Source organism: Sturnus vulgaris, chromosome 8 (assembly GCF_052056855.1).
Source record: "Sturnus vulgaris isolate bStuVul1 chromosome 8, bStuVul1.hap1, whole genome shotgun sequence".
Lineage (NCBI taxonomy): Eukaryota > Metazoa > Chordata > Aves > Passeriformes > Sturnidae > Sturnus > Sturnus vulgaris.
The window spans coordinates 10,895,274-10,922,617 of record NC_142250.1 but is presented as its reverse complement, the minus strand read 5'-3'; the positions used below and the strand labels follow the sequence as shown (position 1 = coordinate 10,922,617).

The 27,344-nt window shown below is 39.2% G+C and overlaps 1 protein-coding gene across 4 annotated transcripts in view; it reads left to right on the top strand.

Annotated features, from left to right (window-relative positions):
* Nucleotides 1–27,344, top strand: part of GRID1 (glutamate ionotropic receptor delta type subunit 1) — a 489,331-nt gene that overhangs the window by 193,426 nt on the left and 268,561 nt on the right. For 3 of the 4 annotated variants that reach the window (XM_014877980.2, XM_014877982.2, XM_088168823.1), the window contains exon 3: nucleotides 401–685. The exons of the other annotated variant lie outside the window; for it this stretch is intronic. In XM_014877980.2, coding sequence (XP_014733466.1) covers nucleotides 401–685 — 285 coding nt within the window. The remainder of the gene's footprint in view (nucleotides 1–400; nucleotides 686–27,344) is intronic. 4 annotated transcript variants of the gene reach the window in all.

Below are 27,344 nucleotides of genomic sequence, written 5' to 3'. Positions count from 1 at the left end.
GTCCGAAATCTTCACCCAACGTGCCCAACAAGGATTAAGGGGTTAAAGCAGTGAAGTGAGTTTAAAAAAATGAGAATTCAGTTTCTGCATGCACCAGGACTGACCTGAAGCAAAGGGCCATAATCTCTATCCACATCAGGCTGCTGTCTCAAGGACTGACAGTAGTTATGTTATCTGTCCTCAACTTTGGCATATCGGGACAGATTGCAGATACCGTCTCCTACTGTAAAGGTACAGGACCTAACTCTGCAAGGCTTCAGCTGATAGCGTAACATAAATCATTTCAGCCCTGTGTTGACAGCAAGGGCAAAACCTTCCTCGTTCCCTTCTTAGCATCTAGGTTTGCCAAAGGACTTGCTGAGCTCCTTCAAACTCTGCTTTACGTCTTTGTCTTCTCCAGCCTGCGACCTGATGACCCTGGGGATCCTAGCCCTGGTGACGTCGACGGGCTGCGCGTCGGCCAACGCGCTGCAGTCGCTGACGGACGCCATGCACATCCCGCACCTGTTCGTGCAGCGCAGCACGGGCGGCTCGCCGCGCACGGCCTGCCAGCTCAACCCCAGCCTGGAGGACGAGGAGTACACGCTGGCTGCGCGCCCGCCCGTGCGCCTCAACGACGTCATGCTCAAGCTGGTCACCGAGCTGCGCTGGCAGAAATTCATCGTCTTCTACGACAGCGATTATGGTAAGGGAAGGGCGGCAGTTCTTCATGATGTTAGTTTCTTCATGACATCCATTTCTTCTTTGCTGGGAGGCGGGGAGCCAAATGTAAAGGGAAGGGTGGGATATGACTGGCTGGGTTTTTCACTGATAGAGGAAGAAAGTGATTCAAGTGGATGCAGGTCTTTGTCTTGGAGGAAAGGTTGCCGTGAAGACTAGTTCTCAGACAAGGAGCAAAGTTGCTTAGCAACACCTACCCAGACAGACAAAGTTTGAATCATCTCACACTTTTCCAGTAAAATATTAATCAAGGGTTGACATCGATCAGCAGGGGTCACATAGGTGTGCAAGGAAGTTCGGCATGGTCTCTACCTGTTCCAGAAAACACTTTCTATCAAAGCTGAGTACCATTCTCTTTAAAAACTAATTTTCACAATAACTATTACTTTTTTCACATGCTTCCTCACACTATTCTGTATCTGGACTAAATTTCACAGTGATATTCCTGGCATTAAACTGAAAGGTAGAGTTAGCATTTTCACTAAATCCCATGCATTTTCTTCAGCAAAATTCTTCCTTTGAGCTGAAACTTGAGGAAATGGAATCTCTGCCTGGGTGCCTTATGATAGGCGTAAAGAATAATAAAACCCCAAATCCCTCATTGTGCCGGGCTCTCGGAGGGAAAGGGAGCTGTGTATACTTCTTTTTTATATTCCCTCCGCCCCTGCTCAGCTGATATGAACACTATTCTGTATGTCTATCTTGTGGTATATTCAGTGCATCTGTCTTAGGATATAGGATCTGTAATGGGGAAAATAAATTTTCTATGGTATGTTTTAAAACCCTGCTAACACTTCTGCTTTAAAATGTGATGCGTAATCTTTTGACATGGTGATTTACCATGAACAGAATATAACAAGAAAACTTAAGGTTAAAATCACAGTAGGAAAAATAATCTTATGTATGTCTGTGCATCTAGTTTAGAGTTTTTGCGTCTTCCACCACTGCAAAATCCGTCTTTATTTGCATTCTCCCTGTGTACTATCAGATTTTCAGTGGCAAGTCAGAGAGAAATATCATCTTTGGTTTTGAAGTTTGGGTAGTCCTGGTTTAAAAATCCCCAAAATCCAACAAGCGAACAAAGGAAAAAGCAACAATCTTGAGTTTAAAAGAGTTGTGAAAGTCTTGGGTGCAGATTTCTCTTCTCAGTTGCTAGATAGTTATTTGCTGTTTCTTTAACAGGAACATTGAAGATTATGAGGATGGTTTTAAGTAGGAAATCAACTGAGACTGTAACATCCTTTTAGAATTATTTTAAGCGTGAGAAGACTTTCATGATGCTTGTAAAGCTAATCTCTAGACTCAAAAATCTAGTAACCCAGCAAATAAACTGTCCTGTAATTACTGTCTGTAATGCCTGAACAGTGAATACTTTGAAACTAGAAGTCACAAGGTACATTGTAGGTGTTCTTTTGGTGGTCTTGTGGTAGTGATGAGAAGGTTGCTCTTTAGCAGGGGATTGGGTTTAAAGAGTCAAAATTATTCTAACAGTTATTTCAAGAATGAAGAGGAAAAAATATTCTTATTTTGTTTTATGAATATGTTTTAGAAACACCCCAGATGTTCAATGTGCAAACTGCTATTGCCTGTTTTCCCTACTAGCCAACCTGCTTACTGAACTATGGTATTCCTTATTCTAGTGATGCATCTGTGTTTGTCTTTTGCAAAGACTTAACATCTCGGTAACAGATCCTGAAACCCTTAATTCACATACCTCTAAATTCAGTTATGGTCAAATTTATCTTTTCCATTTGGCACAGGCTGTATCAGTAAGACATTAAGGTTATGGAAGATTGCCACAGGCATTCTGCTCTTTGCAGTGAGGAGTGTGGTGTGCATTGCAGCTGCCTATGTGCTCTTCCCTTCCCTTCTCCTCATGCATGTGACATCCATCTTAGAATAATTTTTTTCATAAGACTTTGGTGGGAGGTGTTTCCATCAAGAAGCCAACTGAACCATGCCAGATGTGGGTGTGGATTGGTGAATAGAGGATAAATAACCCACGTCCAGGATATTGTGTGCTGAGCTCCAAAACAGATGCCTGGCTCCCAGGGCATGGCCCTTTCCTCAGCACTGAGCTTCCACAGTGCCCTGCTTCTGCTTCTCCAGCAGCACCTCCCTGACCAATGGGCAGGAGTTCTCTGCAGGCCATGATGAGGCAGGTGATGAATTTGTGACTTCAGAGAGTTTCCAGCAGTGGGCTTTTGTTGTTTTTTATAGTAAGTGGTCCTTCTTTACCTGGTCTCTGAAAGTTGTACTGTTCCTCTGAGTAGTGTTTTAATTTGCTCATTTGCTGATCTCTAAAAGCCCTTGGTATCCTCCTTGTGGAAGCTGTCAGATTTTCTGAAGACAAAACAGCATTGCACAATTTAAAGAAGTCCCACATTTATAGCATTGCTGTGTTACATTGAAGCTAAAATTTATTTATTAAAGTTGTTACTTGTCCCTTCTCTGACACACATTTTGAATTATAATTTCTGTGGAAAAGTAACAGACTTGCCTGCTAGAAACACAGAGTAGTTTCTGAACAGCCTAACAAGCCCCTAATATTCTTGTGGTTACAATAAAATGTGCCTTGTTTTACACTGAAATGACAGATAATAATGTATGCATGACTTCAGCAAAAAGATATGATCCTTTCACAAAAATGCTTTAAAGCCTACAACAAGAAATTGAGAGATTTCCCCAACAGGGGAAAGGTTGGCTGATAATTATCGATTCAGTTCCCCTGTACTTATCTTCATGGTTTAGCCCTTGTTTTTCCACTTCTCTCATTTATGGTTTGTGCATGGTTTCAGAAGATGCACAGAAACCTGCTCCCCATTGACCACGCCGGGAGGTTGCTGCTGCTGACACTGACATTCATATTTTGGTGAAAGAAACCAGCTGCCCCTAAGTTTGCCAATGGCTCTCAAATGGTGCTCTGTGGAACCAGGTCTACCCAGCTGTAAAAGAACTCACAACAGAATTCTGATCTGTTGTGTCATCCTAAGAAGCTTCAGCTATGCTGATGTGTTTTGAATTACATTTTCCTCTGCAAGAGCATCTTTTTGTGCCTCTACATATATTGCAACAATGTGCACAGGCCTGTTGGGAATGTTTTATTTTGATGACCTTCTGGATGAAGAAGCATCAGTAATCAAATTTTCTGACAGAAAAATTGGTAGTGGGGCAAGTTTCATAAAGAATCTTACCAAGCTGTAAAATGACTATCAGTTAAAAGCAGTGGGTGCCACCCACCAGAAGATGAAGTTGGGAAATAAACAGTTGAAACTGCTTCTAGGGTGAGCAAATAAACAGATGTGTGGTTAGATTTGAGAAGGGCTTTGGAGGCTGGATGTGAAAATGAAAACAATGAGGAATATTAAGTCATATTTCTGAAGAGAAATGTGAGTAACAGCTATGTTTTCACTAGATTAACCTTACTACTTGTCCTGGTTTTGGGCAAATTTGGGGGAAAACCTCCAGAAGGAGCCCCCAGACAGCAAACCCCACGACTCCTCCCCCCCACCCCACCGGCTTCGGGAAGAATTTCCTCGGAGAAGAGTGGGAGAAAAAACCTGTTTATTTAACAAGCAAGACACTCCCCAGCACAGGGAAAAAAGACAACACCAGCTGACAAAAAAACTCTCTCACCGTTCTGAAGGGATGACAAACTCAGTCTCTCTGGCGAGTGGTCGCTCAGTTATCAGTCTCCGGCGCTGGGGATGACTGCTGCAGGTGACAGAATGCAGACTCCCGGTGTTTCTTGGGGTTTCCCAGGTCCCCGTCTGTTCAGATGGTATCCAGGAGAGGGAGGGGATGGGGTGGAAGAGAAAACAGTCCAGGGAAAAAGTTGGACTGCCTAGCTGAACTAACTAATAAGAAAAAAGCAAGGGCAAAGCGAAGGAAAGAAAAAGAGGCAGAAGCGAGCAAGCAGGCAAGCAAGCAGGCAAGCAAGCAAGCCGAGCTAAAACCTCTCCTAAACATAGACCATGGGGGAGGTGAGCCGGCTGATAACAAGACAAAACAAAGCTTCACTCTCAGACTCAGTCCTGGAAGCACAGGACATAATACCAAACATAATCAGGACACACGATTGGAGATACAAACACCATAACATCACCCTAGGACATTACTGAAAAACACTTTTTATCTCTGTAGATAGATTAGGACTCTGCTTTCCTTCATACACGTCTGCATATCTATGTTACAAAGTGTAAGGTAAAATAAGGGTGTTTTATGAGTCCACTGTCAACGAAAATGGTATTAGACCTGTGAAAAGTAGCTGTAATATTTTATTCCTAAGTTTTGGTGTCAATAAGTGAGTGTTGTCTGCTGAAGAAAAGTGTTGTACAAAAGTTTTACAGAAGAAACTTTTGAAGAACATTTTACCTTCCAAACCTATATATGAAGCTTGATTGCTACAGGAGGAAAATCTCCAAGGCCACAGTTATTGATTTCTAAATTTCCCCTCCACCACGATTAGAGGTCTATTTTTTTTCATTGATGCTGCATTAACTTTGAATAATATTTGATCAGTCTTGCTATATGGAAAGAACTTAATTTTGATATGACTGATTTTGTGGCAAGTTGTGTTTCCCACAGCAATTATGTGGCAATTTCATTTCCGAGTCCTGCCTGTCAAAGGCTTCAGCCATGATTGTAAATTACAGGAATTGTGCTATTAATAATTTTACAAGATATTGGTCCTGGAATGGCCAGTCTTTTGTCAAGATCCCTTTGTGTGCAGGCTGCTACCCTTGCATTTATTTAATTTGCAGAGGAGTATTGTAATGAAAATTGAGAAATGCATGCTTTTGCACAGTCCACGTGGAACTCTGCAAATCACTTGTGATGTGAAACATTGACTGGCACAACAAAAAAGCAATGCAGAGCATTTGCATATGAGCTATTTGCACCTTACCTGCTTTAAGTTTTCTTTTATCCCTGTGTGTTTATAACATAAGTTATCTTCTGCTTTCTCTGTCACGATTTCAACTGTCAGACAACCACTTCTGCATCGCTGGCTGCCATATTTCCAGTGAGCATGTAATGTAATGTAATGTAATGTAAATGCAGGCAATCTGATACCTGAGGTGTTGAGCCAACTGCACATGTATTGGTAGGTGCCTCTTCAAATCTGACACTACCAGAAAGTGTCTGCCTTTTCCTGCATGAGCTGTGTTGATAGAGTTTGCATTTGTTATTAAAAATACCTGTTGTTTTTCCAATTGGCTGGTGCATACCAGCTGGAACTGTTGTGGAGAAGCTTGAATTGAGATTGCTGTTTTCATAATAAGAGAAATAGATTTTAAACAGCCCACTGCAACAAAATGCTCTTCAGCCTGCAACAGCAAGCACTTAGGAATCCTCAGACATCTCTGCATTGATGCTCCTGTATGAGGTGATAAAGGGGAGGGATAGACTGGGGCTAAGCACCTTTTCACCCAGCAAGGAACAGAATCTTTTACACAATTTCTGCATTACCTAGTTATTCAGGCATAACTGCATACTGGATGTCTAGTTCCCAGATTAAGATAAAATCTACCTGGAAAAAAATGAAGACTTTCCTGTAAAAGTTAGTCTTTTAATGTACAATCATCATTGCAGCTGCAGAGAATGCCAGGAAAGAAAGATTTCAGTCAAGTTCTCCAAGTCCAACAGGGAGTTCGTGATACCACGGGGTAGAGAAAAAAAAAATTGACCTTTTGACTTTTACATTGAATTCGATCTGGAAGCTATTGAAGAAATGGCATTCTGTGTTCCCATATTTATCCTTGAATCACTTTTCTGACTGTAGCAGCACTTAAAGTAATTGGTCTGCTTAAATTAAGCATGGATTTTTGTCATTTGTGATGGTATTTCTTTTTATTTAGTAATGCATCACAGTATATAACACCAAATGTAATTAAAGAAAGTCGATTTCACTTCAAATTATTACTTATACATTACTTTTAGTACTTTGATTTTTAATGTATGTGAGTGTGTGTGCTAATAGCAGCAGTAAGATTTCCCCCTCTCTAGTCCCCCATAATTCCTAGCAAGGTATGGGAGCATGGACAGAGAAACAGTGTTTCCCATAAATGCTGGTAAATGCTTCCAGGACAATTCCTGATGTGGTATACAAATGATCTTGACGTTATGGTACAGCCTTTATTCTCCTGTAAAGTTCAGTGGTAGCAAAAACCAGTCAGAGGTCTCTGGACCAAGAGTTTGGGCAGTTTCAGGCATCTTGTCTTACTCATAAATTCAAGGCAAGTTCAGGAAATACTTCTGAGCTTTCACATAGTTTGAAAAATGTTTTGCAAAGAGATGATGCAAGATCTTTTGAAAATTCAAAATCTCTTGGACTAACACTTTCAGAACAGAAGGTTTGCATTCTGTATTCAAAATAGATATTTTTAAAATCACTTAATATCTTAAAATACTTGAGAAGTCTCTATCTGGGTGGATGCTTATGAGAAAGGGAAGTTCTTGACTTCCTTTCCCTGACTGATGATAGATGAAATTACTTAAATTTAGATCAATGGCATGAAGCTAAGCAGTTTGTTCAAGTGTGTGAAAAGGACAAGGAGAAATGTAAGGATGATTTAGTGTGCTTGAGCAGGGAATCTGAGGACCCCATTCCCAAAGAGTCTCTTTAGTTCAGATTTGTTAGGGACTGCATGTTTATACATCCACTTAGAAATTGTTTGATAAAAGCATAGCTGGAAATTGAACAGAAAGGCAGAAGTTTGTCCTGGAGGATCTATGGAAGGCTTCAGGCAGGGACATTATTCTGGGAAAATACATTCAGCTATCTCAATATGCAATGAGCTTTGAATAAGTTCCCAATCCCTACTGGCTTTCATGAAAGCAGTAGGGGAGAGGATTCGTCTGTGTGTGTACTTATATTTGCAAACATACACACACACATATGGATAGATTTAGATACAGAAATATATATAGATAGATATTTATGTATGAATTTCAAGAAAAATAGTAAAGGAGTGTGTGTATTTATATACATGCACGTATATACATCTGTGTGTAAACGTGTTCATGAGTCCATATAGAGAATCAAGGAAACCTCTTTCCTCTGCTCCTTTTGTGCCTTTGTCCCCCAGTAATCTTTCTGATGCCACTATGGGCAGGACTTCTTTAGGTTCTTTCCTGTTTGGAGACTATTTCTGGTTTGTTTTACCCAGTTAAGAGTTGATGTGGCTTCCCATCACTTCTGTTTTCCTTATTGAGACAGAAATCCCATTCCTTCTCCTGCTTGCATTTCTTGTATTTATATCCTGTGTTTTATTTATTTTTTTTTCTTATGGCTAAGCCTTTTTGTGGGTTTATTGGCTTTCTTCAGCACCCTGTCCAAATAGTTTTTAACGTCTAGCTAGCTGTCCACAGCTGCACAAATTTCACCTCCAAGCCAGAGACGTGCAAAGGGGCAGAATTTTGTCTTTCATTGAATTGTGCTGCGTATGCCTTCTGCATTTACCTTCTCATTTGTTTTATGTATTGAATGTTTGGATCTGGTGCTCTGGGAGTTTTTTAAGAGTAATTTCAATCATTTTAGGAGAAAATGCATCATTAGACTGTAAAAATTAAATAAAAAGCAGAAGAAAAAATGCTTCAAAGTTTGGATTTTTCAGAGTTAGAGCTCATTACCAGTGTAATCTGAATCTCTGAGTTCTATTGGAGAGTGAGTTAATGTTTGTAATCTTATAGCATTTGTTTAAGTGGAAATAATGCATTCTTTTTTGTGTAAAAATTGAGTAAATAGGATTAGTCTCACTACTGGGGAACATTGAGTCCTACAGAGATTCTTTTTTTAGTACTTGATACTTTGTTTTAGTGTCTCTTGGTTAACCAAGACTCAAATTGGCTGTTTCTTACAAAACAGAGAATTATAGAGGGCTTCAAGTAAGAGACAAAAGTTGAGCTGGGACATCCCTTGCAATAATTTCATTGAATATTCCCTGTGATGGGAGAGCACTAAATAGCAACAGCTTATGTCCCACTATTTGGAGACAGCAGTTGAGTTCATCAATTTGGAATGTCTTATGGGGTCAGGAACTATCGACAGTCCCCACTTCATTGAATCATTTAGATTGGAAAAGACCTTTAAGATCATAGAGTCCAAATATTAACCAGATATTAACCTAAGTGCCATGTCTGCAGCCTCCAGGGACGGTGACTCCACCAACCCCACTTCTTCTCTGGGCAGCCTGTTGTGGGGCTTGATGACCCTTTCAGTGAAGAGGTTTTTTCCCAATATCCAATCTAAACTTTCCCTCATGCAACTTGAGGCCATTTCCCCTTGTCCTATCACTTGTTACCTGGTAGAAGAGATGGAGCCCCATCTGGCTACAACCTCCTTTCAGGTATTTGTGGGAAGAGAGGAGGTCTCCCTGAGCCTCCTTTCCTGCAGGCTAGACACTCACAGCTCCCTCAGGTGCTCCTCATAGCACTTGTGCTCTGGTCTCTGCACCAGCTGCGTTCTCCTGTGGGCACTGCATGATGTCACTCAAGATCCCTGCTCCACGGCCTTCCCTGGCCCCTTCCCAGCACCCCTCCTCATCCATCAGCAGGAATCAAACCTTTGGGTGGATAAATCTTCAGCTGTTGCATAGCAGATGAGAAAGGGAATTCAGGAGAGTGATTCAGTGCTGGTGTGTGTTATGGCTGGCTTGAATTTCATTTCCAGAGTCTGAGTGATTTCTTCTGCTCTGCTTTTGGCCAGTTTGCTTATATCAACGGCAAAGTATCTTCTAGCAAAGCATGCATGGGGAGTCAGGAAAATAAAGAAGCTGTGCAATAGAAGAATGGTTGCTATGTTTATACCAAAAGACCAGGCAATATCCAGTGCCTGAAGTATAAAATGCCTTCCTTGCATAATAGGCCATAACCCAGTGATCTCACTTGTCCTCATGCAGTTCCTCAGTAATTCTCAAAGTCATTTTGCTTTGGCCCACTTGTATTAATATTTGACATTGCCATTAACAGGAATTAAGACATACCTCATCTTCCAAAAGCTGTATAGTAACGTCAAGGGAGCTATGTTGAGAAAGGAATAACCCATTAACTAGAACCAACATTTCTCTGTAATCGCCTTTCTCCTTCAAATGACGGAATCTTTACAGGAAGAAACTGTCATTTATTTTTATCATAAGGATAATAATCCCTCCTGCTGTGGAAGAATAATTAAAGGTCAAATTCTGGCATTGTATTCATGAGTCAGCACAGCCTGAGCACCAACACCTAACTGGACACCCCACCAAGCCCTTGTGGTGCAATAGAAATCTTGGCTCCAGGAACAGCAGTGTGCTTTTTATTTTCAGTGAAGATTTTCCCTTGCTCTGCATTAAGGATGCTTTGTAATGGTTGGCTTATGTACAGAAGAATATAGGAGCGCATCAAATTATTTAAAAGTAGTTTGGACCACCCAAAGTGCACTGTCCCTATTTAGGAAGAGCATTTGGTGACATACTGTGGCTTTGCAGTATAAAGAAGTATCTGTGGGAGTCTTTGTGGTGCTGTGTATCTTTTATTCTGTCCCATCTTCTGCAGCCATATAAGTCTGGGCAAGCTGTAATTAAGTGAAATAATATATTACGGTACTAAAATAGGAATAACAAGGGCAGCCTTGCAATGGGAAGGGTGGGAGGCAAGGAAAGAGGAACATTTAAAATGCTGGATTATTGGCCAATTAGTGGGTTTGACTGAGTGCTCATGACAGGTGTATTTAAGTTTTCTTTCTCTCAAATCCTAATTAAATCATTAGAAAGAAAGAAAATTCCAAATGATGGTAGCAGAAGAGCCTGCAAACCCAGAGATGAGCGAGTTTGGCAAGTTCAGCAACCTCCAGTAACCACAAACTTCAGGGAGATGTGACATTGTAATGGCCATGATGATACTAGGGGTTGGAAGTGCTTTTGAGGGGAACCTCAGATCATCCTCTTTCTGTTCAGATTCCTATTATTTAGCCAGGTCCCTTTGGATGTGGTTTAGACAGCAAGTTAACAAATTAGGAGTAAGAGAAATCTTGAATGTTTTTTGGTTGTTCCAGAGAACAGTAAGACATTTAGGATCTCTTCAGATAAATGCATTAGAAAGGTGTTTGATGGTTTATAACGTGCTGTGCTTGAATAAAAAGCCAGCCAACCAGTTAGTAAAGTGGAAGGATAGAAAACAACAAAGTTAGCAGTGAGATTTGCCTGTTTCCCTTTGTGGCTTAGCTGTGGTGAAGATGGTAGAAGGACTTAATTTCACTAACTCAGCAACTCCACTGCACTTTATTAAAAAACCAAAAAAACCCCAAAAAACCACAACAGTGCAGAAATTAGCTAAAAGCTTCACTTTTGGGGGGAAGGAGAGAAGGAACATTATTTTTAAGACTGAGACCTATTTTCTTGTTTAAGTTAAAGAATCTCGACTGAGCTGGTTTAAATAATAAAGAGGAAAAATTTATTACTTTCTTTTTCTCAAATTATGTAAGAGCTGATGTGCCACTAACTTGAAAAATGAGTGAAAAGTCTCCTTGAAATCCAAATGTTTTTCTAAATACTATATGTTTAGGAAATAGAGGTCATCAAGGCAAGAGACAGCTCCAAACTCCTGCTGTGCAGAGGATTGCACTGTGAACTTAATTGCAGACTCCTAGACAGCAAAGGATCAACCTAAGCAGCAGTAGGTGCTTGCTTAGGTTTGACACCAGGGCCCTCCAGAAGAAAAGGGTCTTAGAGAACATCCAAGGGTACTAAAAGGTTTAATCAGACATTTTTAAACGTGAGGTAATCCAAACATCAGACTCAAAGTCACAGGACTAGTGAGTGCTGCTGCTCACGAAAGGGTTTGTTGCTAATGTTTCAGTGTTTAATCTCTTTTGTGTGCTAATTAACCTTCTGTGTTTCAGCTGATGTTAGGAGGGTTCATTGCTGTTCTTATATTGTATCATGGATTGGAATGGAGTAAAACATCTCTACAAGAGTTCCAAAAACCTGAGTCTACAGTAGTTATTGGTTTAGGATCTGCTAAAAATATTTTAATTTAATCACGGTTAATGCAAGATCTAACTTCCTCTTGTTCACATTTTTAAATTCCTCTGAAGGTGGACTTTTCCTTTGCTTGGGACTTCATAAAATATATTAATCACTTTATAATAAAACCAAATTTGAGACCCTTCTGCTGCAGAGGAGCTGGCAGTGCCACCTGAAGGGAAGGAACATCCTTACAAAACTAATAATCACCTCAGGCAGGGGGGACTACTTGAGGAGCTCTGACCCTTTGCAGGAGAGAATTCCATTTTCATACCAGGTTTTTAATATTAATATATGGATTACCCTTGCTGTCTAGCAAAACAATAGCTAATTAAATATTTGTTTTTTAATAATGATGAAAATTGGTGTTAGACAATCATTTGGGGATTCTGAATGAATGTTTAGAAAACAAAAAGCCTATTTGAATTTCCTACTGGTTGTGGTCACTGCTGTTTTTCAAGTATTGCTTCTGCAGACATCTGTAGAGACATGTTTTTTTTGTCATGGATTGATTAGAAAGTGAGGAGGTAAGAATACCTATGGTTTTTTTGCATGTGAGTGAGAGTGATTTTGGCGATGTTTAGATCAACATGCTCCTGAATGTTCTTATTTGTGTTACCAATCTAACAAAAAAAATTGATAAAAAAATATTGATTTGAGTATTCTCTTTAGCAGAACACACTAACCAAAATAAGCAGCTAAATGCTTTTTTCCCTTAATAATCATTTAAAGACTGGAAATTGGCAAGCAAAAGGAGACCTGTGGGGATATATGCAAATAGCTTTGTTTTCCCATATGTCTTGGGTGGGAGGATGGCTGCTTTCTATTTAGCTAATTCTTTATGTGCTAAAGAGATGTGGGTTAGGGGAAAATATCTTTATTTATTTAAAGGAAAAACGAAAGACTCTGATAACGATCTGAAAGAAGTATTTTAAACATTTAATGTTTATTGCTGTTAATTGCTGTGGTAATTGTATAGAAGTGGTAATGTGTGATGTTAATTCCTAGTTTATTTATTTCAAACATGTTAATGTTTCAAACACAAGCGAGTGTTTCGTTAGAAAATCTTGTGTAGGATGTAGCCATGTTGTCAGACACCAGACTCTGCCCACAGCCTGTCTCTTGGTAGGGTGTCTTTTATAGAACTTGACTTACTGATGTGAAATATATGTATAAATTAAAATTAAGCCCAAAAAGTCATTCACCTTAAAGACCACAGAAGCTGGCAAGATGCTACATCTCTATGCTTTGAACTTCAATTGCCAAGAAGTAGTTGGAGTTTCAGGGAGATGACCGATTTTCATTGGCTTTTAAAGCAATCTTAGAACTTTGTCTACAGATTGTTTTGCCTTTTGAATACATTTTTCCAGAACCTTTTTGAAAAATGTGACAAGACTTAATTTTACTGAAATTTAAGGGACTCTTCCATGTATCAGTTTAACCTGTTCAGAGACTGCAGGCCCTCATGGAGAAGGATTTATAAATACTCCTTCCAAGCACACTTGAATGCACGTGTCCTCATCAATCATAAGCCTGATCCCATGTGTCGATCAGACTTTAATGCATCTTGTCCTTATCAATCAGAGTAATTTGCACTTGGCCTTCATCAGTTGGCTTTACACTCGTGGCCCATAACCTTCTGGTCACCACATGGTTTGCAGCAGCAAGCAGTGGGCACATCCCTGGGGCTTTTCCACAGCTTTTCTGTTCAAAATGTTCAGGTTGTGTCTGTGGTTTAGATTTGTTTGCTTTTTTTAAAGTGGCAAACGTTTTTCACAAAGGAAGTCAATGGCTGTGGAGAGGGTTGAGCTGAAGTCCCGCCCCTAATGTTTAATACAAAAATGTTAGTAACAGAAGCCAACCTAAAATCTAGTCATTCACGCCTTTGATGTGAATCCTTTCAAAGAAAAGGTGGTGTGCCCCACTTTGTCATCAGTTTTGAAAAGAAACTCTGATTATTGATTCATAATAGAGGTTGTATTTGTTAGCATTCCTGTTGGAGAAGGCACTTCCTCCTCTCTTTGACACCTTGACTCAAAGGGCTTAATTAGGCAAGAGATTATTGAACCAATGGTTGTTTGTTTTTTGTTTTTTTTTTTTTTTTTTTCTGAACTGCTAGCTTCAGAAGGGGCTTCACTGCTCTTGCAGGCAGTTTGGTTCTCCTTGTATTGTGGGTGAGGAAGTTAGATCAGTACTTAGTAAGTCTGAAATGGCTTCTGTGTTCATTTGTTGTCCATCTGACAGCCATGCACTTGCAGTTAGTGTTTCTATTTAAGATACAGGCTTTGTCTCTCTCCTCTTCACACAAGAATGGGGAAATGGAACCATCCCTATTAGAGGTAATTGATAAAAAACCATAACTACTGCCACACTATGCACTGAGGCTTAAATCTCACTTTACTTGCTGAGGCTGCAAGTCAGAGCCTTGGAAATTATTTGCCTTTCTCCCTTTGTAATCACATGCTGGGTCTGAGGCTTCGCTGGAATGCAAGTTGTGAGGACTGGGTTATTACTCTGTCCTTCTCTTGTGAGCTTTCCCTCATGATGGGAAGAGCTGTGGAGTCATTTGGGCAGCATTAACTGGGGGCTAATGAGGAGCTGGTTGTCTTCCTTCCCTGCACTCTTCACACTTAGGGACACAACAGCTGCCTGTAAGGTGGCACGGCAGCTAATAAAGCACTAATAAAGCAGAGCCAGCTTTTTGGGAGAGCTCTGCTGATTTTTGTGTCTGTCCTTACAGCTGCCCACATGCTGCTGAGTCTGATTGGCAGTGTAAAGGCTGGGAGAAAAACAATGAAACACCCATGAACATATGTGCTGAGACTATTTCAAGCGGGCATTTTTTGTGTTTGTATTCATGTCCTTAATGCTGACACCAAGTGTTGTCACTTACTGCTCTACATATGTGTGCAGATATATGTACAAATGTGTACATCTATGTGTAAATGAAGAACAAAGATAGTTTTTGCTTGTCTTGACGAATGTCAGTTACCTGTGATTAGAAATTGAGCTTTGAATACAGAGGTAGCATAAATACAAAAAAAAAAAAAAAAAGGTGGAAATAGGAGTTTGGTTTGGTACCATTTAGACACATTAAAAAGTTTGGTTTTTTCCTGGGGAAAGAATACAAATTTCTTGGAATTTTTTTGTTTTGGTATTTTATTTCTTTGTTTTGTGTTGTTTGGGTTTTTTGCAAATCAACATCTAGCTTTTCAGGCTCCCAGGCAAGTCAGTGGAAGGTAGGAACTAATGCACAGCACTCAGTCTTTGTAGGAACATACCTTCGCTGAAACTGCACAATTCCTTGTGCTGCTTCCTTTGTGTGCACACCACACAAATGTGAGGTGTGTGTGTCATCTTTGCAAGTGCACACATTAAAGGACCAATGCTGGTAATGAGTCCTGCCTGCAGCTGTTAGAGCTATAAATGTTTTGAAGTTACAACTTGGTTTCCAGGTAACCCTGTTAGCTCTGTTTACCATTTTGCTTTTCAGATTTAATTTGTTGTCTTTGGTCTGTCCTGAAGAGTGAGTGGTTTTGGCAAGGTCAGGTTATGTAGGTAATGTGATGTTGATTTGTAAACACCAAGTATGTGACAAACCCAGAGGAGTTTCTGTGAGTGCTGTGAGCTGACTACCTCTTAGTATTTTCTTCTCTTCTTGCTTTTCCTTCTCTTTCTCTGGTATCTCAGATGGAAAGTGTAAGATTTCCATCACACCCCACAGTGTGTGCCAGGCAGTCTGTTGTCAGGGGCTTCCTGAGATAATGCTGCCTTCACCATACGTTGGATGTATGAAGTGTCTTGTCCCTGCCATCTCCTTGTTCAGTCAACACTCTGTTATTAGTGGATGATAGAAACTGGGAAGTGCAAGGAAATCCGTGTTGCCTGAGTTAGCATTCATGCTTAGGCTTTGCTGAGAGCTTCTGAGAACTGAGTCTGATAGATGTGGTGTTGGAAGTTAGCTCCATTAGCTCCATGCGTATTATAATTAAAGTCAGACAAGCTGATAAATATTGGAGATGGCTGGCTGTAAATCCTGATGATAGTCAAGGTAAAATATGTTCTAACTTACATGATACTGAAGTAAAATTACCTAAAGGACTTGTCTCAAGGACAAATTCAACTTCTTTTTAAGGATTAACATATCTCCTGAGTTAAATTAAAATATAAAAATCAGATATGATGTTAAGATGTTTGAAATTGTGAGAGTGTAGAATATTTTAGTGTGTATTTAATCACATTTTGAAGGACTTCAACCCGAATGTCCATATGTTAGAAGAACGAGTGCTCGGGAGACCATGGAGAGACATTTGCTTTGCTGTGCTGGCCTTCCTGTTTAAACACTCTTGTTTACTGTTGGAAGCTTAAAATGATTGATAATAAAGCCCTCCACAATTTTATTTCTGTCACATGTAGTGTTTGATATTGCTATTAAGGCAAGTGACAAAAGGTATACAGGCCTGAAGAGATGTAAGTGTAATACATCAGTGAGGCTTTCTGTGCAGGTTCCCATTCCCTGAGATATTTTGATAATTGAGAGCTTGTTTCTGCTTTCCAGTGTGTATTTAAGTGGTAATAATTGCATAATCTCAGTCCTATCATGCCATATTAATTTTGAGTTTCCATTGTATTGGCCTCTGTTTCATTGTACCCAGATGCTTATATGGCAAACATTATGACTAAAAGGTAATTCTGCCTTAGGTAATGTTCTTTTTCTCTAATGTCCTTGTATACTGATGATTGAAAGTTGAATACGTTTATATCTAGAGGATTCCTGCATGAAAGTGGTAGTTGTCTTTTGAGAGTGGGATATGTGTAGATAGCAAGTGTTTAATTCATCTTCCTATTTTCTTCTCATGATTAAAGATTTTTTTTTTACTGAAGATGTCTCTCAGTGAAAGGGGAGAAGAAAGACAGCAGGAGAGTAGGGTTGTTATTTTTGTGTCTGTTGATTTTAAGAGTATATTGGTGTTGGAATTGTCTCCTAGCACTATGGAGCATGGTTTATTTATTAGGATCTTCTGAACAGCATTATGCCTGGACAGTGGGGGACACTTTGGTGCCTTGGGAATGGAAAGTGGGATGCCATTGCTGACAGCACCCTGCCTCACACTGCAGTGCTGGGGGAAAGGGTTTGGCACTGGGACAGGTTTGGCTTTGAGCAGTGTCAGAAGGCTCCAGGAGTGCTGGGAGACCCAAATAGCAGGGACCAGGTTATGGAAAAATAGCTTTACATCTTGGTTAAAAAAATGGTCCCCTTCTCATAGCTCTTCTCTCCTCTGGCACACATAGTCAGGATGCATGGATTCAATGGAAATGGCCAGCACAAATGGGTGTGCTCTGCTGTCCAGTGGTGACCGTGGCTGGGGTTGGGGATGTGTACAGGACAGGTCTCTACATCCAGTCAGATTTCTTGCAAGTTAGGGCTAGGGAGGAAACAGCTACAATGTATTGCAGAATTACTGAGATCTTGGTCATTTCTATGCTGCAAAATGTCTTGAAAATTGTTAGTATTTTTCTTTCACAAAAGTGAGAAATAGTTTTTCATAGTGACTTTATCCATGAGAAATGGAGGGACACTGGTCTTCAGACATTAGCAAGGAGATGAAACTCCAGAAATGCTGGTTTTATTGTGACAGTATCGACCTGCTGCTGATAAACACTTGGGGCAGTTGGGCCTATTTGGTCCATGAAGAAAAGAATTTATTACCTTGATCATGAGTGCAAAATATAAAAATACTTGTATTTTACTTAATTTTTGATTTATTTTGGGACATTTTGAGTTGGTGTATACAATAAAGTGTTTCAGTAGATGCAGTTTTCGTCTTTAGAGGTAAACATTATTTCTCATGCATGCTCTCTTTCTGAAAACACTTGAGAAAAAAGGCCAAATAAATTTAATATGCAGATCCTTTTTTTGGATGTTGACCTTCCCAGAACAGCAGTAATGATTAGTGGTGTTTTGAAGGCAGACATCTCGTTTTATCTCTAGAGCTTTTCTGTATTTTTGAAATGTTAAATTGAAACATAAATGGAAAGTGTTTACTTTTATCTCTGTAACTATTTCTGTGTAGTTTTCTGTTTGTTGACAGGCAGGCACTTTGTGTCTCAGCACTGCACAGCTCAGTCAGCACACTGATCTTTATATCACTTTGTGCACACTTTACCAACATTTTGACATAATTTTCCTTCCTTGTTTCCTATTAACCCTTGTATTTATTAAAAAGCCCATTCCGTAAATCAAGACATTATCTTTACTAATAAAATAGTAATAATCTCTGACCTTAGAAAAACAACACTGTTTGGGGACTTGGTTCAGCTAGACTTCTACATCAAGAGCTCATTTTTTTATTCTATTTTAAATGAGAAAATTACTCTTCAGATTGTTATGCAGGAGTATAATGTGAGGTATTTATGAAAGAAGGCATTAAACCTTGGCACAGTTCCTGCTCTACTGGCTTGTCAATGTGTTGATGCCCAGTTTAGAATATTTGCTACTTAAAAAAACAAGCAAAAAACCCAGAAGAAAATGTATTTTCTCTGTATGAGTTCAAGTTTTTGTTTCCACTTTGGACATTCCAGTTTAAATTATTTGAACAACTAATTAGTATTGACTCAATGTTAACAGAAAACATTGACTACAAAGGGTTATTTATTTTATGTCTTTTGTGTTACAGTTTTAAAAAAGCACTTAAAAATTGCTTTTGTTTAGAAATAGTCCCAGTTTTTCCCTATCTTTATAGAACCAACTTTGATTTTCAATTTTTCAGTTATTTTAAATTCTGTTGAAGTTAGGTAGCCACATAGATATCTTCTAAATGTGTATTTGAGGAATTTTTTGATTATTTTTATGAACCTGTATATACATGTGAATGTATTTATAAGCGATATGATTTGATGTGTTTATTAAACTCTTTCTCATACTTCTATGTTTTTCAGAAATGATAAATCTTTATTAGGAAAAGCTTGGGTGGTACGTGACTTTTTTTTTTTTGTAGGCGTTAAGTTTGTTTGGTCTTTGGAAACCAATAATTATGGTGGATAAAAGCGGATTCAAAGGTATTCTGAAGAGCTGGGAGATATTTATTTATTCTCAATGCAGAATCCAAAGTTTTGGACTGAGTATATTGACTGGTGTGCTTCTGCCTGTAGCAGAGCACTTTATTGAGGCTGTTCCACACCTGCCCATCAGTCTTTGCTGTTAACCTGTTGTCGATGAGATCATTCAGTGCTGCATTCCTCGACAGTTCTCAAATTACTCTGTAAAGAGACAAAATCTATTGCCAGAGAATGAAAGATCACCCAACGTTTTCTCTCTCTGGGAGGCCACATCCAGAGGGCCGGAGTGCTCTGCATTTCCTTGGAAACCTCTGTGTTTCATGTCTGTAGCTGATGTGCCACATCAGTTCAGACCAGATTTGCGTGGTTGTTTTTTCACCTGCTGGATTTGAAACCTGTTGGAAACTTTCTCCTCATAACTCTGTGAAAGAGATCAAGTATTTGTATATTAAAACTGCAGTGGTGCCCAATCCCTTTAATGTGATCACCTCAGTGTTGAAAACAAACAAAACCCCCGAACATGGTAAGCATAAAGCTGTAGGATAAGTATGTGTTGAAAAGGGTGTTTCAAAGGGCTGCCTGTGGATATTGCCTGTGCTATGAGATGAAATTACTGTTGCCATATCAATAGGGCTGTGTCCTTTAAAGAAATTAATTCTTCAAAACTGTTTGGCACTAAGTTCTTTGCTAATTACTAGTTAGTTGAGGGAAGCCTTTGATAAAAAAAATGAAAATAGAAAACACAAAAAAGAGAATGTAGTCTGTAGAATATAATATTAGAAGAATCTTTGTAAATTTGTTGGGTTTTGGCTCTGCCACCTCTTGTGCTGTCTTCTACAATTTGCATATATTATCTATCTGCTTCTGAGTATTGACGTTCACAGTCAAAACTAGTCTGCTGGTACTGTAAAAAATGAATCAAATCAGTGTTGAGATTTCTAGCAAAAATGCAGTACAAATACTTTTAATAATTCTGTGGAGCCTCTCTGTGTATTACGATTTCTGCACGGAGGCAGTGAGGTTCTTTGTGAGTCACACTAGCTGAGAGAATCCTCAGGAAATCCCAAGATCCCATTCTCTATGTGTATAAGTATATTTATTTTTAAATAAGACTCTGGACCTGAATACTGAGGTACAATGCTGAGGTGTTATTCTTTATGGAGTGATATGACAGCAGTACCATCCTTTAATTTCATGCCTACACATCAGTAGATATTGAGAGAAGACACAGAGTTGCAGAATGATTTGTGTTGGAAGGGACCTCAAAGAACATCTGGTTCCAACCACCTGCCATGGGCAGGGACACCTTCCACTCAGAACCCCATCCATCGTGGCCTTGAACACTGCCTGGGATGAGGGGCACCCATAACTTCTCTGGGCAATTTGTTCAGAGCCTCACAACCTCACAGTAAAGAATAATTTCTTAATATCTTATCTAAACCTGCTCTCAGTGTGAAGCCATTTCCCCCTTGTCCTGTCACTGTCCTCTTGTAAATACTCCACATGCAGAAGATCTTATAGTTAGGAAACCAATGGCAATCATTTTTTCTGAAGAATATTTTCACTGATTTTCTTCTAAGAAAGATGTCATTTCTTTATTACAATCTGAGGGAGGTTGATGTCACTGAAACACTTTGGCCTTCTGGACCAGAGCCCAGAGTGAGGGGTAGAAAGGGGGAAAGTTCCTCTAATTTAGGTAAAGATATAGTGAAAGAAAATAGAAAAATAAGTTTTTCCCACTTTTTCACTCAGAGGGCAGATGGAAATGGAGTAAGCTTGGGGTTTTATGCAAAGATAGTTTTTGGACAGCCTATACTCAAAAATTATTTCATTGGAAAAAGTGTGTTTTAACATGGTAATTACTAGTCATTTGCTGAGACTGATTATACTGTAAAGGAGCAGCTTAAAGGCCCAAGGAGAAATAAATGACTCAGAAGGAAAAAGTTGTCATCCACCCATGCAATCACCAGAAATAGAGAAAACTTTTGCACAATAACAGGTACAATTGTGGGTTAAGGAGCCAGGAGCCAAGGAGCTGTCAGCCTGGAAGGCAGCAGGAGGAGAGCCTGCTGTGAAGAGCTACTCCTGACAAATCCCTCTCTGCCTCCATTCTCAGAAATGAGACAGCATTAAAATCAGTTAATGATCTGGTGATTCTAATTATTTTATATATATATTTTAAGACCCACTAGATGAACTTGTTTAATTTGGTAAGTTAGTTGTAATGCATTTTTTTGAATGACTGGGAAAGGTTCTATGTGTCTAGAAATGCTCTTTGGAATAGGATTTTTGGTACCACAGCTTTTGAAGCCACATCCAATTTTTTATGTGATTAGCTCAAATATCAAGAACAGCACAAGCTTTATGAGGTCTCAGTGCCCTGCTTCTTTAGCATGGTTTTCTCCAGCTGGTCTGTCTTGGTCACAGTGTAATTGGTATTTGAGCTTTTCATTTGAAAGCTGGTTCACATAGGACTGAGCTACAGCTACACCTTTAACAGTAGTGCAAGCAAACTGAACGTGATCACTGCAGACCCAGCTGCTATCACACAGCATTCCTGTAGGGGAAAATTAGACGTGCCAGGTTTGTTCTCCCCACTTTCCAGCTCCCTGAATTGCTCTCTGTCACTTGCTTTTCTTGTGTGAGAAAGAGGCTTCCCAACAGTGCTTTCACTGAATCACTTTAGGAGTTCCAACCAACACCCAGAAAATGCTTGAAATGTAAAAGAGGTAAGCTGGTCCTGTGCATGGCTTGAATAATTATTTGTTTGTGAAAGCAAAGTTCTAGGCACAGAAGTTTCTCATGCTAGGAGATATTTCTCAGAATATAACTTGAAATCTCAAAGCTGCTATGTAAGATGGTCTCTAATGGAGAAGTTTGGGGAGAGACAGATAACCAGTATCATGATCATCTCCTCAGTGAATGAACTTCACCTCTCCGTGATTTATAAACTGAGTGGAGCCTTGAAGGTTTCAGTGGGAAATATTATTCCTGAAGTTAATGTATAACTTTTTCTTAACGCTGGATAGATGAATTTTGTTCTGGTAAAAGAAGCCATTTGTTTCAATTCTTAACCTGCCCCACTGAGTTCAGAACTAGAATTTAACTTGGTGTGTTGGTGAGACTTAATCCTACTGCATGTGAGGAAAGCACCTCTTTACCTAAGTCACTTCCAAGAAATGATAGGCAAAGAAAATACCAATATAATACATTGATGTATGCATATAATTCTTAAAAGTTGGTTTGAGGTTGAGTATGGCAGTTTTGAGTAGCCATCAGTTAAGACAAGTGATACAAATAATTAAATTCTGCTTTCATAGATTGATTCCCAACAGTAGCAAAAGTGTCAGGATAGAATGGAACTATTTTCTCTTTTTCAGGGCTCTCATTGTTAATTTTTAAAATTTTAGTTGCTAAACTTGGCTGGTTGAGGATAATGGCTTATGTTGCAGGGAGCTTCAGGCATTATGAAAACAGTCAAGAACGTACAGATCCTGTGACTGGAGTCGGTAAGGGAGAAATGTCATGCAACTGCAGTGTCTGTAGGGGTTAGGTATGCACAGTAATAGTCCAGACTTGGAACCTCTGCTCTGCACTCTGGATTCTGTGCATTAATGTCACTAAAAATACTTTCACAGACAAAGAAGGGGTGGGAGTCAAATAATCGAATGTTAAAAGGAAAATTGTGGTCCAAGGATGGTGCTCTACCAGTGTGGAAATTAATATTCAGGAGCAAACATTAGAACCTTTTTATTAATTGATTAAGTTTCTCTTTCTCTCTTGAGCTGAAGGAAGAGGTACTGCCTTTCCTTGTGCTCTCTATAAGAAGCCAGAAGAACAGGAGAACAACAACAATATTAGAAGAACAACAAAATTAGGCTTGCTCAGCAGCCTAAGTTTGAGATATGTCTGGGCTTTAGTTTTTTGTTTCATCTTGGTTGTCCATTTGGTTTCCCTCTGGGTGCTCCCTCATGTTTGAATGTACAGAAGTGTGAATTGTTCTTCTTGGAAGCAGAAGAGTACAGGAGCACTTCTTATCAGAAGGAAAAAAAAGATGATGATCCTGGACCAATCTCTGTCACAATGGTTTGAAGAAGGTTGAAAGTCTGGATCAGTCTGTTGGTTCTTTGTTTTGTGTTGCTTTTGGTTGCTTGCACAAGGCAGGAATGAGAGCCCCTTTTCATGTAACAGATGTCTGGCTTGTGAAGACTTGCAGGAAGAAGTCCTGTAATGTTTTCTTTACTTTTCAGAAAAACTGTGAATAAAATATACGTTTGGCCATGGCCTCTTAAGCAAAACCTTGCAATGCCACAAGCCTAGTGTATCTTCAGTTGTGAAGGTTGCAAAGTCTGAATTTCTACATCAGCTATGTTCTGTGTTTTCATATTAACTGTCACATTAAGGAAAGAGATTATTGGCTACATTTATTGCACACTTCAATCTGCAGACATTTAGATCGGTATTTTCAGCTTCAAAGGTTAGGTGTCAGGTTTTACAGTTGGGATAACTTGGACAGAATTCTAATCGGCAGTTCTAGGAGCTCTCTGAAGAGTTTCTTATAGTCCACTGGAGGAGTAGTGGGCCTTAGGATGTCATATTTCCCTGCGTGTTCTTTTCTCATGCAATTCTCCTTTGTTTTCCAAAATATGTTAAGATGTAGCTTGCCCTCACTGCCTGCTTCGGTTCATGTGCTGTGTGAATCTATGTGATAGCTAAATATCCATGAAACACATTACTTTACTTGCCCACTCTGTTCATGCAGTGGGAGCACCTTTCTGTATCCAGCCAGCTGGAGTTGCTTCGCAGGTGAATATGGAAATGTAACTTTGATGTAGATGTTGCTGACCTGCAATCTCTCTAGCTATAGAGTGCTTTACTTTAAAAAAAAGTCTTTCTGATCAATCCTTTGATAATCCCTATCATTCTCTCTGTGGAAGACTATTTTTATTTTCCTTTAAAAATATAGGATGCACAACGAGAGCATTTCTGATTTTAATTATTGATAACCTCTGGAGCCATTGGCAATCTAATCAAAACACAATAAGAGAGTCAAACTTTGGAGAAACTAGATGAAGTAACTTTCAGTGCATTACATGAAAAAATAGCTTTGATACATACACTAAAAACTGTGGAGACTCCTTAATATGACTAGGATAGATATACACACCCCCCCCACCCTCAAAAACTTGGGTATTTCATTGGCAAAACTCTCTGGGACTTTTCACCAGTTTAAGAAGAAGCTGCAAAGATCGAGTTTTCTGTTTTATTTGTGTTTCTTAAGTGGCTGGTGGTTATCACAGATAGTCCTTGAAGTGTCCTTGGGAAGATTAACATTGACTTCCCACTGAATGGATAATTATCCTACAGTAGCACGTTGGCATTCATATAGAGTGGGTGGGCTGTTAGGTGTCTGTGACAAAGAGCCGATGTAATAGCTTCAGGCAGGATGCTTTGTAATTGAATGCAAGAGAGTTCAAATGTACTGAGGACCATTAATATGTGTCAAACTTCTCTGCTACCTCTCCTGGGTAATGAGGTGGAAATTAAGAGAGATCATTCTGAACAGTCAATTGCTAAGCCATCTTTGTTTATTGAAGACGTTTTTTGAACTGTTTTTTATTTTCTTTTCTCTTTCGTTTGTTTAGTTTGGTTTGTTTTGTATGATGGAGATTGTAATCTTCTAAAAGTGACTCCTCTGTTTCCCCATATGTTCTTCTCTTCTTTATTTGTTGGTGTAATTTGGATTTGGCTTGTTCTTTTCTTTATTTGTAGGGAGATGCTTTAGATATCAAGGGGTTTTTAGCTGTCTCTGACAAAAACATTTACAAGAAACTGTGCAGGTAGAAGATCAAATCCCAATTAGATTCCTGTGAAATGGAAATGTCTTGCACAGATAGACTCACATAGCTGGCTTCCCACTGCTATCATGCTTCTGCCCACAAGGACACAAGCACATGTTTTGGTCCAAGTGTACTGAGAGAAAGGGGCAGGCTGAGTGAAGCAGGACAGAATGTGTAGATTAGCTGGCTCAATTAATTCCAAAGGTGATGGGGAATTTTTTCAGGGTCTTCCTTCATACTATTCTGCAAATTAATGGAAATTTTTTTGTGCTGTGACTTTTAGAGCAAAGTAAGTTTTTACACTCTTTTGCTTCCCAGGAGTGCTAGAGCAGATACTCAGAGGCTTCACAATATTCTGTTGCTTTTCATTCCAGTTGGGAATACAGCACTGGTTGTCTAATGGGGTTTGCCATCTCTGATACTCCTTCTCCAGGTGATAGTTTATGCGAAGGAGCAGTGCTGGACTTGTGGGCAAAGTGAACGTCCACTGATTTGTACAAAGAATCCCGTGCTGAAAGCCAGAAATCATTCTGGACGTGACAAGTGCCTGCATTGTGGTTTGTTTTCTCCCACAACTTATCAATCTTCTCTTCTAAGCACAGCTCCAGCAAACAGTCAGGTCTGTTCTCTCCCGGTGAGAGGATATACAGCAAGGGAACAAACTGATTCTACTCTGCCACTGCTAGGAAGCAAAACTACTGACTTCATTTAAAACAAAAACAAGCCACAAACCCACAACACCATAACAATCACAAATGGTTGGTATCTCACAGTGCTCCTTTCCTTCTCTGTCTCTTAAGACACCGTGGCACTGTTTCACTGTTTTTTCTTCTGAAGAAAGTGACTTCATCTCAGCTTTTATTGTTACTTTACTTTAGAAACAAAAGGTAGGAAATAGCCTGTTTGCTGGTGATAACCTGATCTCCTCATGTTCTTCAGTAAATGTGCTGAAATGATGTCATACTGATGACCTCAGCATCTTGGTCTCTTCACCATGCAGGAGTTTTTGTCACAAGGGGTTGGGTAAACTTTCTCACTATTTATAATAGTATCAAAAGGCTTAATTTTTATTTTAATTTTTTTAAACTTTAGCTCTGCTAGTTTTTAGGCCATATACAAAACAAATATCTTCCAATGACTGACAGAGATAAAGAAATATTTATATATTTTCAAAGCTTATTAAGATATTTTTAATCTTGATTTAAAAAATTTTAGTTTAGTAACTTGATCTTCTGGAGACAATAGAACTGCTGTCTTTCAAACCCCATAAAGCACTCTGAAAGAAAGTCTGTAGCCCTGTAAAATTTGAAAACAAATGAAAAATTATGTTTTATTTTGCTGTTGTTTAAGTAAAAAGACCAAATGAAGGAGTGCTATTGGAAGACAAATTAAGCAGCACAGCAGAGGTGTTATGCAAAGAAAGAAAGGTCTTGTCAATAAAAGACTGTGCAGTGAATAAGTCTGAGGTTCTTTTTTGGTGCATACCTTGGGAAGTTCTAAAGGAGGATGATAGAGAAGTTTGCAAATATATACTGAGATCAGCTTTCATGAGAGTAGAATTAACCTTTAAATATTCTTTATATCTAAATACTTTAAAAAAAAAAAAAAAAGTTTTGCTTTTATCATAAAATGAAGTCGTGCTTCAATCTTACCAGAATATGACCTAGTTATTTCTTTGGTGTTTGGGGTATTTGCCTTGGAAACGAACTTTGAATTTAGCATGCTGTTTCAGTGGTTAAAACATTATGCCTTTTTTTTAGGGACATGGATGGTAAGTATCTATTGTCCCCGAGATTAAGGACACTATTGTCCCAAATTGGTGGCCCAAACAATCAGAAAACAAATGCAAATAACTAGAGCAGGAAGGCATATCTAGAGGTGTCAGTGTCTGGTATAAAAAATTATTTGACAATTGCAACTTTGGAGCTAGAAGATGGTAGTTTACATTCTGTCTTGCAAGATATATTGCCACAAATAGAAAAGCAGGCTTGAGTGTCATTGGCATAACTGTGATACAATTACAGTGATATATTGCAGACATGCAAAATCACTGAGAAATGCCAAGGAATTTTAGTCTTCTTTTAGTGCCTGTAATTTTTTTTCAGCCTCAGTGATTACCAACATAAGATTACAATCTAATATAATTTGAAGGATTTTGCACATTTGTAAAATGTGTTAACATTGAAATTAGTGTTTATTGAAGTTAGGAACTAGGTTTTCTTCTTGTGTTTGAACCAGATTGTCTCATATTTTACATTAGGATTATTAGGATTCTTTGAAAATAAGAAGCAGAGTACTTTTTATACATAGAAACAGAGAACAGGTGAAACCCACCCCGTTCCTTTCTACTTCTGATATAAATGAGAGTTTGCATCGATTCCTTTGGGGTTGGGATGGTTGCAGTCGGGAGCTGCAGAAGCGATCCGGAGTATTCCGGGCAGGGATCAGCCCCTCAGTCACTGAGCTTTCCATAGCAGCAGGGCCTTTTGGTCTACAGGTATTTAAAGAACTGGAAATCATCAGTTGTAATCCCCTGTGTTGATTATTTGAGTAGGGTGGATAATACCATTGGCCAGGAACCAGAAATACCTATCCTGGCAAACCTGCATTCTCTGTTCATTCCTGCATCCAGGAATGAGCACAAGCTGCCGCTCATTCACCTCCACAGGCAGAGCTGTCGCTGACTCCCTCCTTCACCCTTTTCAACACTTTCCTCCTCTTT